The 15,391-nt window shown below is 44.3% G+C and overlaps 2 protein-coding genes across 6 annotated transcripts in view; one reads left to right on the forward strand and one right to left on the reverse strand.

Annotated features, from left to right (window-relative positions):
- VEZT (vezatin, adherens junctions transmembrane protein) overlaps positions 1–7,385 on the reverse strand; it is a 68,608-nt gene extending 61,223 nt beyond the window's left edge. For 2 of the 4 annotated variants that reach the window (XM_065627980.1, XM_065627972.1), the window contains exon 1: positions 7,287–7,385. In XM_065627980.1, coding sequence (XP_065484052.1) covers positions 7,287–7,322 — 36 coding nt within the window. In that variant the 5' untranslated portion in view covers positions 7,323–7,385. The remainder of the gene's footprint in view (positions 1–7,286) is intronic. The other 2 variants (XM_065627956.1, XM_065627963.1) reach the window with 2 other exon arrangements.
- A 302-nt stretch (positions 7,386–7,687) lies between these two features.
- FGD6 (FYVE, RhoGEF and PH domain containing 6) overlaps positions 7,688–15,391 on the forward strand; it is a 75,860-nt gene continuing 68,156 nt past the window's right edge. For both annotated transcript variants that reach the window (XM_065657026.1, XM_065657034.1), the window contains exon 1: positions 7,688–7,757. In XM_065657026.1, the coding sequence (XP_065513098.1) occupies positions 7,745–7,757 (13 nt within the window). In that variant the 5' untranslated portion in view covers positions 7,688–7,744. The remainder of the gene's footprint in view (positions 7,758–15,391) is intronic.

Below are 15,391 nucleotides of genomic sequence, written 5' to 3' on the forward strand. Positions count from 1 at the left end.
GGTGGTTGGAAAAGTCTTAGAAAGGAATATTACACACTAGACAAAGCTCTGAGACCCACCTGCAATGGGATCCCTGGATTATTTGCCTGTTCAAAAGTGGACCTGCGATTACAGGTGAAAAGCTGAGCAGGACCTTTCTGACAAGGACAGAGATGAAAAATACCTGAAAAACTGAAAGTAAAAGTGGTAAACGCTGCCTTCCCTGGAGGACAGGGTAACAGGCCAGCCAGGCTCCATACCTGCAGCTTGGGGCGGTAAGTCACCGATCATGCAGGTCACCAGCCTGAGCTGACACAGGAAAACTGCTCTGGTTTAGTTACTAACAACTCACAGATTTTACCCTTCGCTTACATTCAAAACCAAATTAATGAAATTAATGCATCTGACTGGTAAACTAGTGGAGTATTTCTGAATCATCTTGGAAACCTCTTTAAAACACCAGCTCCAAAGAACTAACTTGTTTATTCACTATAAATTATGTTAATTCTGACTCCTAATGACAACACGCCATAAGCAAACATCTTTACTGAAGAGCATCCAAGAAACAAAAGAGACAGTCACATTATAAAGACTAAAAGAAAAGTACAGTGCGGCATTTTTTTAAATTCGGGTGTCTCAAGGAGGCTGATTCATGACTTGAAGTCGTGAGAGTAGTACTGCAGTATTAACCCTCCTGTAAACATGACCCCAGAGTAATTAATACAGAGGAGGATTAAAAAAATTTTGGACCAACAGACCTCAAAATTTACTATGGATCATCATGTACTTTTGTCTTCAAATTTTCTATTAAAAATAAGAAAGGCAATGTGGGTTCACATACCATATGGCCCATACCTGTTCAGATACGACATTAGCGTTATCCAAAAATGCCTGATGAGTTTACTTGGCCTCCGCAACAACCAGACTGTTCTTTACACAGTTTTAAGCTTGCAGTTTCTTTTATTTTCTCTCTGGTATCACCTGCCTCACAGTCATGTGATGAAAAAAGTACAGCCTGTCCTTTTCTTCCTCTTAGCAGACTGCTGAGAAGGAAAATCTCAAAAAAGTGCGTCCATTGCTAGTCTAGGTGCTGGTACAGTACACTGCAATTTGCAGCAGAGACATCTCCCCAGGCTGCAGTTACACGGTCAATTTAATCTGCCATTACCAGCAGGTGCAGATGAAGACTGTAGTAGCATTTCAGAACACTAATGGTAATATTTATACAGACAAATGGTGAGATGGAACAAGGAACCGATCTAATGTTAAAAAAAAAAAAAACAATCCATCTTTTTTTTCTTTCTTAGCCAGGTTAGTTTATAGCCTGATCAGTCTCCTGATTAAAGCATCACCCACAAATCCAGGTGCCAGCTGAAGGAAGAGGATGGGAATAAGCTGGACAAGAAGAGTAAAGCCCAAACAGCTCTCCTGGCAACAGCCCACACTTCAGGCAGAGAAAGCACAAGCTCAGAACCAGCTCATTACAATGAAAAGTAAACTTTAAATACACAAAACTGTGTATTTAAAACTGGCTTTATTTCATGCCTATGTATAAAACGAGAGTACTGTATCTTTAGTCCACCCAGTATTTGGTGAGAAAAATCCTCTTGAAGGAGCACTACCAACACCACCATTGAAGTTGTGTGAATGTTCTTCTGTTCTGTGAATGTTCTTCTTCAGCTGCCTCTTTTTCCTAATTTATGTTTGAGACATTACTTTTTAGAATCCAACTTTTACAATCCCGATGTTTGACAAAAGTTGTGTTATTTTGCAAGTCTTAAAAGTTTTCAGGTTTTAGAATGAATGTGAGTTAAAAGTTTTGTCACAACAAAAGTTTCTGAGGTTAAAGTTTCCTGGGGTTTTCATTTGTTACTGTTTCATTTTTTAAACAAAATAATTTTAAACCAGCTCAATTTGGGTGGAGAAAGCATTTGTGAAAATAAACGTCACTGAGTGTTTTGATAAAAGCTACATTTGGTTTAAAAGGGTTCAGATGAGGATTTGAACATCTCAATTTAGTGACACACTAGTATTCTAAGCAAAAAATACAGTATTTTAGACATGTTTAACTATTGTAGGCATGCAGAGAACACATCAGCTAAAGGCTGTTCTGTATATAGCTGTATTATGCTGGGAAATGGTGTTGCCTCTTGCTGGAATCTCTCTTAAATCTTACAGGAATCTGTATATCAGAATATTATATGTAGGCATCCTCCATACCCCTCGGCACCAAGCAGCATCTTGGCTTGTTGCCTAAATATGCAGCGAGAGTTTTCTTTCTGAACCTGACATTTGAACGCATTATGATGTTGCCCAGCATTTCCCAAGCATGTTTGTCCCACATCCCTCCTAAACAGACTCCACCATTTCTACCTTCTGCCCACACGGGCCAGACCCAGTGTTAGGGAATAGAATTATTTATTTTAGAAGAAATTCTGGAATCCATGCCTGAGCCTCTGCTATGGGAAATTGAGGGAAAAGGAACTTCTCTAATATCCAGTGCCATGTAGTTGCCAGCTCTGCTGAGCCCTCGTGCCTCCTTTCTCTCTCAGGATGGCATGTTGCTTGTAAAGTATTTCTCCCCTGTTTTCAGGACTCATTTTCCACATTAGCTTCTTCCACTACAGCGAGACGACAAAGAACCCAGACCATGTGTCTTCAAACTCTGGAAAGGGTAATTCCATTTCTGTGCATAGTTTCCCCCAACGATGGGAAGATGACTGCTTGAGCAAGGGCTAGCTATGAAATGAGAGCACCTATTATACATTCCAAATCTTGGTTCAGAGATTGTGGGTTCCCATTCTAGGTTCAGTAGAGCCATGTTCAACATTTCACATAGATATAAAACTTCCAAATTTGGACATGAGATTTTTTACCCTCTTTGTGTTCATCCCCAGCCTGTTTCCTTTTTAAAAATAATAACTCATGAGTTATTAAACCAATGTCTCAAATGCAGTAAGCTTTATTTCCTTACTAAAATTAAAAAAAAAAAATTGAGAGAGATGTCTATAGCAATGAAATTAATTCAGTACTACATTTTACACAATTCTACGTGCCAAGCTTTATATTTCAAATTTTGTGTATGAAAAAGCCCTTAAAAATCTACGGTGGTGGCAGTCTGACATTGTGGGTGTCAATATCTCGGGTTTTGTGCTATCTGGTGAAAAGTCTTGCATGGATTAACTTTATCCTGCCAACACAGCACTGAAATGGAAAACAACAGAAGTGAGCTCCAATTCTTCCACCAGAACCACAGAGCTGACCCAGGAAGACTCTCTGGGATTAGGTTCTAACAATGATCTGGGTGAACCTGAAGGAAGGAGCAGCTCACACGTGAGGAGAGGCCAAGACTGGGACTGTTCAGTCTGGAGACAAGAAGGCTCAGGAGCATCTCATAAACATATGTAAATACTCACATCAATGTATGTAAATACATACATATATGTAAATACCCAAAGCAGAGCACAAGGAGGATGGAACCAGGCTCTTTTCAGTGGTGTCCAGTGACAGAATCAGAGGCAATGGGCACAAACTGAAACACAAGAGGTTCCCTCTGAACATCAGGAAACATGTTTTCACTGTGATCAAACACTAGCACAGGTTGCTCAGAGATGTTGTGGAGTCTCCATCCTTGGAGATATTTAAAAGCCCACTGGACATGGTTCTGGGCAATGAGCTCCATGTAACCCTGCTTGAGCAGGGGGGCTGGACCAGATATCTCCAGAGATCCTTTGCTACCTCAACCATTCTGTGATTCTGTGAGTATACCTTCAATATCTACCCAAATGTAAAAAGGAAAATTGCACAAGCTCATTAAAATATAGGACAAATGACTTAGCTGGAAGCAGAAATTGGGAGCAGAAAATGCACTCAAAGAACAGTGTTTGGATCACCTTCGGTGTTCTGAAAGAATGGGCACAGGAGATCAAAGATCCAGGAGAAAGAATTTTTAATGAATCTATAAACTCCAAAGTGGAATAAAGCAAACATAGTGACTACATTTACAAGGAGAAAAAAAGCAATCAGGAATATGCCAGGCCTACAAATCTGATCAAAAGCCAGCATGCTGCTGTGAGTAATTATTCTTGCAAAATTCAAAGACAAAGAAGAAAACAGATGATCATCAAAGAAGATATCACATAGGTTCACCAGAGGTAGATTGTGCCAAACTCACTCGACACAGAAAATTTTTCTAGATAAAGGAAATGCAGGAAGTTTACATGGACTTCTGAAACTGTGCCATATCAGTTAAGATGAAAAAGATAGGAAATGAACCAAATATCCAGATGGCAGAGATAATAGTGGGTTATACCGAATGGAAAGCTATGAGATCAGAAGAAGGTGACTAATGGAGTTCCTAAAAAATGAATCTTTGGACAAAGCTTTTGAATTTTTATCAATTAACTTTAAACCAAAAAAGCATGATAATGAAAGTTCCCAATAATGCCAAGTAGCATCATTGTGCAGAAAAGGACTGAAACATCATACAAAAAACCCTAGATGACATGAAGGACCACTTCTTTCCTGATTATGCATGTATCAGCACACCACTACTGCTTATAATATTGACTGATGTCTTGCTCACAAGGGCTCCAACAGCACAGAGAAAACAGCTGTTGACAGTAATGTAGGTCTCAATGCTGAAGGCTTCCTTGCAACATTGACCACTGAAGAACAACATGGGAAGTGACCTACTAAGGTGCAGAAAAAATGTAGCTGCTTGTCAGAAAACATGAATAATTAAGGGGGAGAGTTTGGGGCCCAAGAAAAAAAATAAAACAGTAATTAAAAACCAAATATGTTGTAGCATTAACTACCCAAATACTTTTTGGCTTCTTACTAATTCCCATCTCTGTGGAGGATGTTGATAATTCTCTTTGGAGCCCTCATTTTGCAATAGTATGAACCCTGCCGAGCACTTCTGAAGATAATTTTTATACGTATTTTAAGGTATGCGTTATTATGATGGTATCTCACCCAGCTCTGCACCTCAACCAATTAATCAAAAACATTGGTATTTTTCCTACTGTTGTTTACCTGATACTATAGTTGTACCCTAGTATATGAAAGATATGTTACTATGTCACTCAGTATAGTATAAGTGTGCACACATGCTTGATACAATAATGTATCAAAGAGCCTTTACTAGTGAAGGAAGTCCACTCCCAAGTGCATATGCATATGCTGGGAGATCTTTTACTCCCTATGGAGCAGAACATTTTCAATCAAAACAGTAACTGCTGCATGAATTGAAGAACCGTGCACTTTTACTGAAGAAGGAAATGCAGAAGGCAGGCATTACACCTGTGAAATAAATTTTCACCATGGATATATGCTATTAGAGATTTAACATAGCAGCAATATAAATAATAGATTTTATTGCTAGGATTCAAGCTTGGTTGTGGATAAACACAAAACTTTGTGGTACAGACCAAAGACATCCACATACAGGTAGTACTTACACAGCTGAGAAAACCACTCCTTTTGTAAGGAGCTTTTTGCATCCTAGTAAAACCAGAAACCTTATTACTACCACAATAACTAATCATTTTAAAGACAGTGTTTCTCTATAACTACGCTGTACACTTGTAAAAATAGGTGTGCCCTCCTTGAAGATGCAATTACATTTATCTACTGCAAACTGATCTGATTCTGTTACTGAACTGCAACAGCAGATGTATTTAGCCGCTGTTTTAGATAAGGCCAAGATTATACTGTAGCCCCATTATCTAACCAGACATAAAATATAATTCTAAAAGTTCCATGCAAATCCTGTAAATAATGCAAACACTAGAAAGACAGAGTCACAGAATAGTTTGGGTTGGAAGAGACCTTCAAAGCTCATCTAGTCCAACCCCCTGCAATAAGCAGGGACATCTGCAACTAGATCAGGTCGCTCAGAGCCCCATCCAGCCTGGCCTTGAATGTCTCCAGGGATGGGGCATCTACCACCTCTCTGGGCAACCTGGGCCAGTGTTTCACCACCCTCATTGTAAAAAATTTCTTCCTCATGTCCAGCCTGAATCTCCTCTCTTTTAGTTTGAAACCATCACCCCTTGTCCTGTCATAACACACCCTTCTAAAAAGTCTGTCCCCATCTTTCTTATAGGCTTCTCTTAAGTACTGAAAGGCCACAATAAGGTCTCCCCGGAGCCTTCTCTTCTCCAGGCTGAACAACCCCAACTCTCTCAGCCTGTCCTCATAGCAGAGGTGTTCCACAGAATCACAGAATGGTACGGCTTGGAAGTGACCTCAAAAGATCATCTAGTCCAATCCCCCCACCGGAGCAGGAACACCCAGATGAGGTTACACAGGAAGGCATCCAGGTGGGTTTTGAATGTCTCCAGAGAAGGAGACTCCACAACCTCCCTGGGCAGCCTGTTCCAGTGCTCTGGCACCCTCACTGTGAAGAAGTTTCTTCTCATATTTAAGTGGAACCTCCTGTGTTCAAGGTTGTACCCATTGTCCCTTGTCTTATCATTGGTTGTCACTGAGAAGAGCCTGGCTCCATCCTCGTGACACCTCTCTAATAATCACGATAAGGTAGTTTCAGCACTTACTATAGAGATGACCGCGTGCTGAAATCTACCTTTTACGTGAATTATACTGATTTAGAACCAGGATTTATTAGCTACACATCGGTTTTTCTGCCTTTGCCCCCGATCCCACAGCTCAGCGGTCGGTGCACAGAGGTGTGAAGCTTCACACCGGCCCTGCGCCTCCCGCCCCAGCAGCCATGCGGACGTGCCGCCAGCAGACACCCCGGCGGCCGCTCCCCGCTCCCCAGCCCCGGCGGGCTGCCCAAGGCCGGCTCTGGGGGAACACCCGCCGACACGGGCCTCCCGCCCCGCCGCGCTCCTTTCTCACCGCCCTCGCAACGCCGGCAGCCCGAACCGCGGGGGCGGGTCAGCCAGGCAGCCGCCCCGCCGCGCAGCGCAGGCGGGCGGCCGCACAAAGGATCGCGCCTTCCCCGGCCGACCCTTCCTCGGCCCGGCTCCCGCTCCCGCCAACGCTCCCGCCCTCGGCCTGCGCGGAGGGGCGCGGCGCGACACCGGTGCCCAGGCTGCTCCGGAGCGCGGGACACCCCGCGCCGTCCCGCCGAGCACCGCCCCGACCTGCCGCTCCCGCCGGCTCCCGCCCTCCCCCGCCGGCTGCCCGCGGCCCCCGGCCGGGCCCCGCGCCCGCCTCACGCCCAGCGGGCACGTCGGGCCGCCGGGCGCACACCGCCCCGGGGACCGCGGCGCAACGCCCCGGCGAGGGGCGGAGAGACACGGGCCCAACCCGCCCCGGGTGGCCCCCGCGCCCACCTCAAACACCACTTCTTCGTCAAACTCCGGTGTCATCCTTCTCCGCCATGCCACCCCCTGCGGGCACTCTGGGAAACGGAGTCCGCCGCGCCGCCGGCGGCGCCTCCCCGCCCGGCCCTGCCTCGCGCCGCGGGGGACTACAGCCCCCAGAAAGCGCAGCGAGGGCCCGTTTCCGGGCGCCCTGTGGGAGGTGCCGATTGGTGGGCGGGCCGGGGGCGGGGCCAAGCCGAGGCGGGACGCGGGTCCGGCAGGGGGCGCCGCTGCGCGGTGGCGGCGGGCGCTGCCGGCGCTCACTCCGCCGCCAGCCGCGGGGCGTTATGCGGCGGCGGGCGGGGGGTGCTGCGGCTGCGGCGGCTGGGTGGCGGCGCGGGGGAACAATGGGCTCCTTCTCCGCGGCCCTTAGAGGGGCCGTGGCGTAAGGGACGAGGGGGAGGACGGCGCGGCGCGTGGGGAGCACCATGAGCTCCGCCGGTGAGTGCCCGGGGAAAGTTTGGGGAGCGGCGGGTCCCTTCCGCCCGCCCGGCGGGGAGTCCGCATGTCCCCGCGGCCAGGGAGCGTCGCCTCACCCCACGGCGGCTGGCGAGGCCCGGCGCCGCGGGGAGGGCATGAGGGAGGTGCGGTGCCGGCGCGGGACGGGACGGGAGCCGGAGCCGCCGCTGCGCTGCTCGTCCCGGCGGCGCCGGGCAGCTGCGCGCCGCTGTCCCCCAGCGCCGCGGCGGGGCCGGGCGCCGCGTTCCCCCCTCGCCCCGGGGCGTCAGCGATTCCCCGGGGTCCGCTACGGGCGCTCCGCTCTCCCTCGGGGCTGTGCGGGCACGTCCCTGCCTCGGCGCTGCCCGGAGCTGAGCCGGGATCTCCGGTCACCGCTCGGCGTGCGGCTCTCGCCGCTCTCGCCTGTCCGCGGCTTCGTGTCCGGCGGCGGAGCCGCTCGCTCGGCGCGGGGCTGAGCTGGCGGCGGGTGAAACCTGCCGAGAGCCCCCGCCGGCGACCGGGTTTTCTGTCAGGAAAGCCAAGAGTGGTACTTGGGTTACTGCTCCGTCCGACTTGGCGGAGCTGCGAAAGTTTGTCAGAGCTGCGGCTCTGCCTCCCGGGGTACCTGCCCCGATCCAGCCCGGACAAGCTGGAGCCCTCCCGCAGGGGCAGCGACGCGGGGAAGCCTTCACTTCTGGCCTTTCCAGCTGCTGGCTTGAACTGCCCTACTTCAGTGCTTTGCTTTACCTTTCCTCCCCCTTTTCTTTAACCGCTGCCGATTTTATGGCTAAAAGAGCTGCGAGGCAAATTCTTGGCTTAAAACAAGAGCTCCCCATGTTTAAGGGAGTTGCTCATAATTTTTGTTTGTTTGGCTACACGGTGTGTGCTGTGCTGTTAGTACACCCGTCTGTTAGATTAGTGGATTCCTTTCTTAGTCTGCTTGAAGATGAGGATAGGGGTCGTTTCTGCGTTGAAAAGATGTCGTGTGTAAGTTATGATGTATTGGGTGGAAACATAACTAATTACAGTGTAAACCTGAAGCAGCAAAGTGCTTCCTGTAAGGATTTCAGGAGGTGGGGGTGTTCTGAAGAAAAAGCAATACACGGACATCAAGCAAAAACATCAACTTAACTCTCAGTGTTTTCCTCTCAAATACGTCAAATTGTTAGCAAGTCCAGCATTAATTACCTGGGCTCTCTTAGTTAAGCAGAATTTACTGGAAAATAAAAAGCTATTTAAGGCATCTTTCTGTTCCATTTAATATATTTCCACTTTTAATATGTATGATAGGACTGATTGCATTTAGATCTGGAAGAACAAGTAATAAACCAGGATATCGTTTCTACTTAACAGCTGCATTGTGTGTTTAGTGGTGTCAGTGGTTGTACAATTCACCCCTGCTCTTTTAAGAGTTAAACAGCTGTGCAAATAAATGATACATGTTAGGGGGTGCTCAAGAGCTTAGAGCTGGGCTGTTAAAATAAAATTCGGTATGGTACTAAGTTTCAGAAAGTTAGGCAGATTTTCAGCGCTAAATGGTGATTTCAGGGCTTCTAGAGCTGATGCTGTGTGACCGAGTCTGTTGTTTTAGTTTATGTTGGGGTGTTGGTTTCAGGGAAGGTGAGGAGGAAGGGGTTCTGGTGAGCAAAGTCACTTAGAAGGCAAAAGAGAAAGGGATGCTTGGGAATACCAGTAAGAAGAAAGTGTGACAATTTCATGGAAAATGTGAATTTTAGCTAAGGCATAGAGAGAGTCCTGGTGGACAGGAAGAGGGAAGCTGAGGGGTATGTGAAAGATATTGAAGAGAGGATGAAGAATATATTCTTTGTGATGGATTATGTGAGAATAAGAAAAATATATGGGGAACAGGTGAAATGGGATCAGAGATTCATGATCCTGCTGACAGTATCATGACAGTTTTTGACGTTTCAGTTAAGGAGCTCACAGGGTATGAGGAGACTGAGGACTGCCAGAAGATAGTTCTGAAGGTTTAACATCCATCATTTCATATTGCTGCAAAATTTAGCTCCTGAAATATATAGGCATGCTTTATAAAGCTATCGCTCAAGTAAAAATGTACAAACTGCTATATTTTAATTGCAGTCCTGTGACCTATAGTATCTATTTCCTACATTGAAATTTAGATTGTGAATTCAATTATTACTCTGGTTTGTACTATGTAAGCTGGCTTTCTGGCAACTGATTGGTAATACAGTGTTTCCATAAAAATATTATCCTGTATGAAGGCTTCAGATGGAACTTTAAATGCCTAGAAATCCTTCTGCTCTTCCTTCAGTTTAACTTGAAGGGCTTGAGTGTCTCTCTCTTATGTCTTCTTTTAATGTACCTTTAGAACAAAGCAACCTGGTACAGCATCATCAGTATTGATTTAATATTTTTAAGTAGCATTTGCAGATACGAGTGACTTCAACTTGATATGCAGGACTCAAGACAGCTTCTGTCCATGGACAGAAGTTGTGAAAGGTCCAGCATTGATAACCCAGCCTAAACTCTATTCCAGCTTGCCTTTTGCCTTTCTAAATAATGCAGTGCATTTTCAGTTCATTGCTCTATATCTTTTCTAGTTCCGCTACAGAATTGTTTCATTTAAATCTCACTCTGGAGCTGGACGTATGTAGGTGAAGCAGTTCTTTCATAGGTGTTGCTTACATATATGAAGATGTAGGTGTAAATATGGACTTGCTAGAACTAAAGAACGATAGCACTTGTATTTTAAATACTTCTAGATAATTTAAAAATTGTCTTATTGTTGTGATCAACCTGTATGTTGGTTTCAACCTTCATACAGCTATTCTTCTCTCATTGCTTTCTCATGTACTGCAGATTCCTTCAATATGATGCTGATGAATGTGCATTTATTCATTTTCTGCCTGGAACTATCGTGCTGTCTTCAACTATGCGCTTTGCCTTTAAAAGGGAAAAACAAAACCTCAGAGTTATGACTTTGACATTTATTATTTATTGCTGAAGGGACAGTCCTTATATGTGAATCTATACAGCTTATTTAATGCGGGCAAAATGTATAGCTCAGATCTAAAATCTGATTTGACAACAGCAATGACAAATATGTAGTGTATTTTAATGTCAAAAATGTCATTCAAAGGGAAAAAAAACACATAGGAGGAACAGAATAAACAAAATCAACATGACTTTTCCAATCAAATTTCATTGCTTTCAAGGATTGAAAAAATGAGGCCTACAGGGTTTAATGTCCCTTTAACCCTCTAGTATGTCAAGTCTCATTAGAGTTGCTCAGCTCTATCTCCACATGCAATCTTAAAAGGTTGTTTATTCATCTCTTGTCCTTACTCTAAAGTTATCCTCAACTTCTCTGTTTTATTTCAACAAGTCATTGGACAACCTGAGATTTTGAAATTAATGTTTTCCTTTTGCAGTTTATTTAGGATGTTTTCTAAAACTGTAGTGGCTTGGAAACCATCGTTTTCCCTTGTATTTAAAAACTACATGTGTTATCTTCCGGGATGTCATGACTCATTCATTTTTTGTTTTCTTTTAAGCATTGTGGCACCTGAGAAAATCAGAACTTCTACATAACGAGAAAATAAACACACGTGTGCAGGAAATAAATTAATGATCTCAGAATACTTTTCTGAGGTGTTTACCTAATTAAACTTTCTTTCTGTAACTGAAAGTGAAGTAATGGAACTGAAAAGCCTTGTTGTGTGTCATTAAAACTTGAGTTGCTGGAGAATAGAAGGTTTAAAATACTTCATCTGTTTCTCTGTGTGGTGTGTTAACTGCCATCGCAATAATCTCTGAGCGTATCCCAAACATATAGCAATAATTATCTCTCTCCCTACACGCTTTTTAAAAGCCAGATTGGTTTTGTTGTTTTGTATCTGTGAGTTGTAGTGTTCGATGCCAAAAGTAGTCCCAGGAACAGTAAATTGGCTGTTGGAGCGAGCTGCACCTTCATGTAAGAAAGAGCACATCATTCTCTTGGTAGATACCTTCTGGGCATCATATTATTTTCATATATAGCCTAGAGGTGTGATTTCCTAACTCGGAGAATACAGTATGCATATGTAAACAAGGTGCCATGAGAAAGCCAGTATGTACATTTACAGTAGGCCAACTGCTAAGCAGTAAAGTCTTTCAAGCACTTTTCTTAGTACAGGTGAAATAGATTTCACCTTGTAGTTGAAAAGGAATAAACTACCCCTTATACTGTGCGGTAAGATAAGAGTATACATATGGCCAGCTTCTATAGAGTAGCTGATTCGTTAAATTCACGCCTTGGCTTACCCCATAGTAACTTGATTGTGTACCTGTATCTTAAGTTTAGGCCCAGCTGCTGTCAATCTTATGTCACACTTATTGTTTTACTGTCTTCACACCGTTTTGTGGTTCAAAAGGAAAATAGCTTTAGGGTGGTTGTAGGATTCTGCCATGGGGATGCCTCTTCGGTGGCAAGAGATAGTCCCATAGGGGACCCCGAATACCAGGAGAGAGACCTCTGTTCATGTGGAGCATTGCAAGAAAAGGAATATCAAGTTATGTTTGCGTGACTGTCCAGAACCAGTCATCCTTGTTTCTTGGACAGATGCAGGTGAACAAAACTTGTTCTTTTGCTGTTCCCTAGTGCAGAAGTTAACATAATTTCAAAAGTATGAGCATAAACATAACCTGGGAAAACGTTCCTTTAGCAATAGTAGGGTTTATTGCAGAAGAAGTAGTGCTATTTGATTTTTTTTTTTTCTCAGTTCAACTTCATGTATCTTATTTTCTTCCTGTTCTGTGCTGAGCCGGCAAGATATCAAGAGGTAAAAATTTGAGGAGAAGATTTAAAGTTGTTTAATAATAGTGCTTAAGACTGTGCTGTCTTATTTGCTTTCCTGCTCATTCATGATATTGCGTAGGGAAGGACATGAGCATTTTTAAGTGAGGTCCTCAGTTGCCAAATTTTGCCATCTGAAGAACGGAAATGGACACTTTGAGGCCAAAACATTGAGAAGTTGCTCCAGGGTGTTCTCATCTTTCTCTAAAACAGCTTGAAGGTAGGACAGGAATGTGCTCTAGTCGAGGAGGAATAATGAGTGTTAGTCGAATAATGAGTGTTAGTCGCAGAGGAGCTCAGCAGGATGAGAATGGGTGGGTGTTGCTTTTTTCCTGGAGGAGATAATTCGCCAGAGGGCAAACGTCCGTTCTCTGTGCTGTGACTCGAAGTCAGACTAAGAGCACCTGCATAGGTGGTGCTGATGGCTATTTATTATTAGAAAAATATTTTTTTAAGGGTGTTTGGTGCATTCATATTTTTGAGCATTTATTTTTTTCTTCAGCACTAAACATGGTGTTGGCTGTTCCTAGATGAGCAGTAGGCTTCCTGTTGGTGTTGGCAGCTTCGTTAGTCACTTTATTTATGGATTTCTTCCTTTGCCTAGGCAAGCAATTCAGAGGGTATACCTGGCTGCTTCTCTGGCTTCTAATCATTTAATCTGTTTATGCAAATAAAACTTTGTTTCTGCTATTACATTCAGTTTTATTACTGGTAACCAATAACGCTAGTCTGAATGCAGGGATCCTCTCTGAGAAATGGGGTAAGATTGGAGGAGGGAGCGGAGGAAACCATGGTGATTCCCTATTCTAATCTCCTGAGTAAGACAAGCCAGAGAATCCCAGGTCCAGTCCACAAGTTCCTCTGAAACCTCTGCACATCTCAGAAAGTGAGTTTAGGTTGACTGTTAGTTGATAGTGGCTCCACCACATGTTCCTGAAGTTAATTATCCTTTGGGTTTAGTAACAATTTTAAAGCTTTGTTTCTAGTTTGAACTTATCAAACTTCAGTGGTCAGCTATGGGATCTCATAGCATCATTCCCCCCCCGCCCCGATTACAGAGCCATCTTTTATCAAAAATCTTACACATATGCAGAAGTATATATACTATTACCATCTCACTTCTTAAATTCTTGGTTAAATTAAGCAGGATGAGCTTTCTTGGGGCTTGAGGCATGATTTTTAGACCTTGGATACTTCTGTAGTTTTTGCATTCATCCCAAGTTTTCATCTCAGAATGCCAGAAGGTGACTGTCACAGAGGCACCCCAGAAGTCAATTTAGGCAGGCAACAAGCTCCAGACAGACTTTATGCTAGCCAGAACTGTTTAACAAAGAAACCAACTAGAAACAGGGTTTATCCAAAATTGTTGAGCACTCCAGCAACATTATAAACCACACATTTGGGTACCAATTGAGGATGTTATTACTGTACACACAAGAATAATGAGGATTCACAGCATGCACTCACATGCAAAAGCAAGAGGCCTCTTTCACTCAAGGGTACCCAGAAGAAAATAATTGCTTGTCTGATGTGGGCAAAGGCTCACTCAAGGATATATCCAGAAGAAAATCACTCATCAAAGAGAAGGTGAGGGCGCTCAATCCCAGGAAGTCTTCTTAGATGGCATCACACATGTTCTCAGACCCACTGCTCTGAGAAGACCACTCTAAGGGGGTCTTTGTTGGGAGCCACATTTTATGGCCTGGTTGGATCTGGCTGTGGTCATTACAATCATGGGCTGGAAGCTTCTCAGGTTCTCTAGGCCTGGGCACCTCCTTGGCTGAGGACCCTGTCTGTTGACTGAAGGTTCCACCCCTCCTGCTCCCCTACCTGGTGAACTTGAGGAGTCACTGTGCCCTGGGGTGGGTCGTTGTGGGCCAACCCAGGTGTGAGGCACAAAAGGTGCTAAAGAGCCATCAACTGCCCTACTGAAAGCTCCAGACCTCATCTCAGGGTGTGCAACTGCCACAGTGATGACATAGCATATCACTAGTAGTCTGGCAAGTGCTGTGTACAGAAATGTTTTCAGCTCCCTTTGTCTTTTTATACTTATCTCCCTGAAATTTGGAGGGTGATTTACAGCTTAGCTGCAGACCTGCATGGAGCTCATGCAAAATAACTACAATGATTTCCAAATTCTTTTCGGTTTCTACTCCCCCTAAGCATAACCAACCATCCCTTTTCTCAGGTGAGCAGTTCCATATGGCGCCGGGAAAAAGCCCATTGTCCAAACAACTTGCCACTCCATGCGTTTGTTCTGTAGCATTTCCTTGGTTATATTTGTTTTTCACCAAAGAGGCTTGCTTATGCTTATCATTTAACAAAGTCATTCTCATATGACTCCCAGTCATTCCTTACACCTTTATATATAACAGTTGCCTCCTACTTAGTTTTCTTTCTATTCAGAATGGGAAATTGCCCCTTTTAAAGCACTGTGTTATGTAGAACTGGTTTTTAACCACACATGGTGAATTGAATTAGTTTACAATCAACTGAACTTCAATTATCTATTTCTAATCAAAATCTAATATACTTTTACCCTTGTCTAGCTGCCATAATTTTTTTTTGTAAGAAGTTAATCACTTGTATTTTTCAGAAACTTAAAGATATTTTGTTGAGGAAAATGACTGGTATGCATTCCCTTCCTGGAGTCTTTCCTCTCACGTCATACTTCTGTTTGAAAGGGCTCTTCATCACATTCCTTTCTGATTGAGCTGTTGACTGCAGATCTGTATTGATACCGAGACTGTAATGTGCCTGTTAATACATTGACCCATATCTACTCTAGATGAAATGAGCCATCACTTTAAAGCAGATA

Source organism: Caloenas nicobarica, chromosome 1 (assembly GCF_036013445.1).
Source record: "Caloenas nicobarica isolate bCalNic1 chromosome 1, bCalNic1.hap1, whole genome shotgun sequence".
NCBI classification, from domain to species: domain Eukaryota; kingdom Metazoa; phylum Chordata; class Aves; order Columbiformes; family Columbidae; genus Caloenas; species Caloenas nicobarica.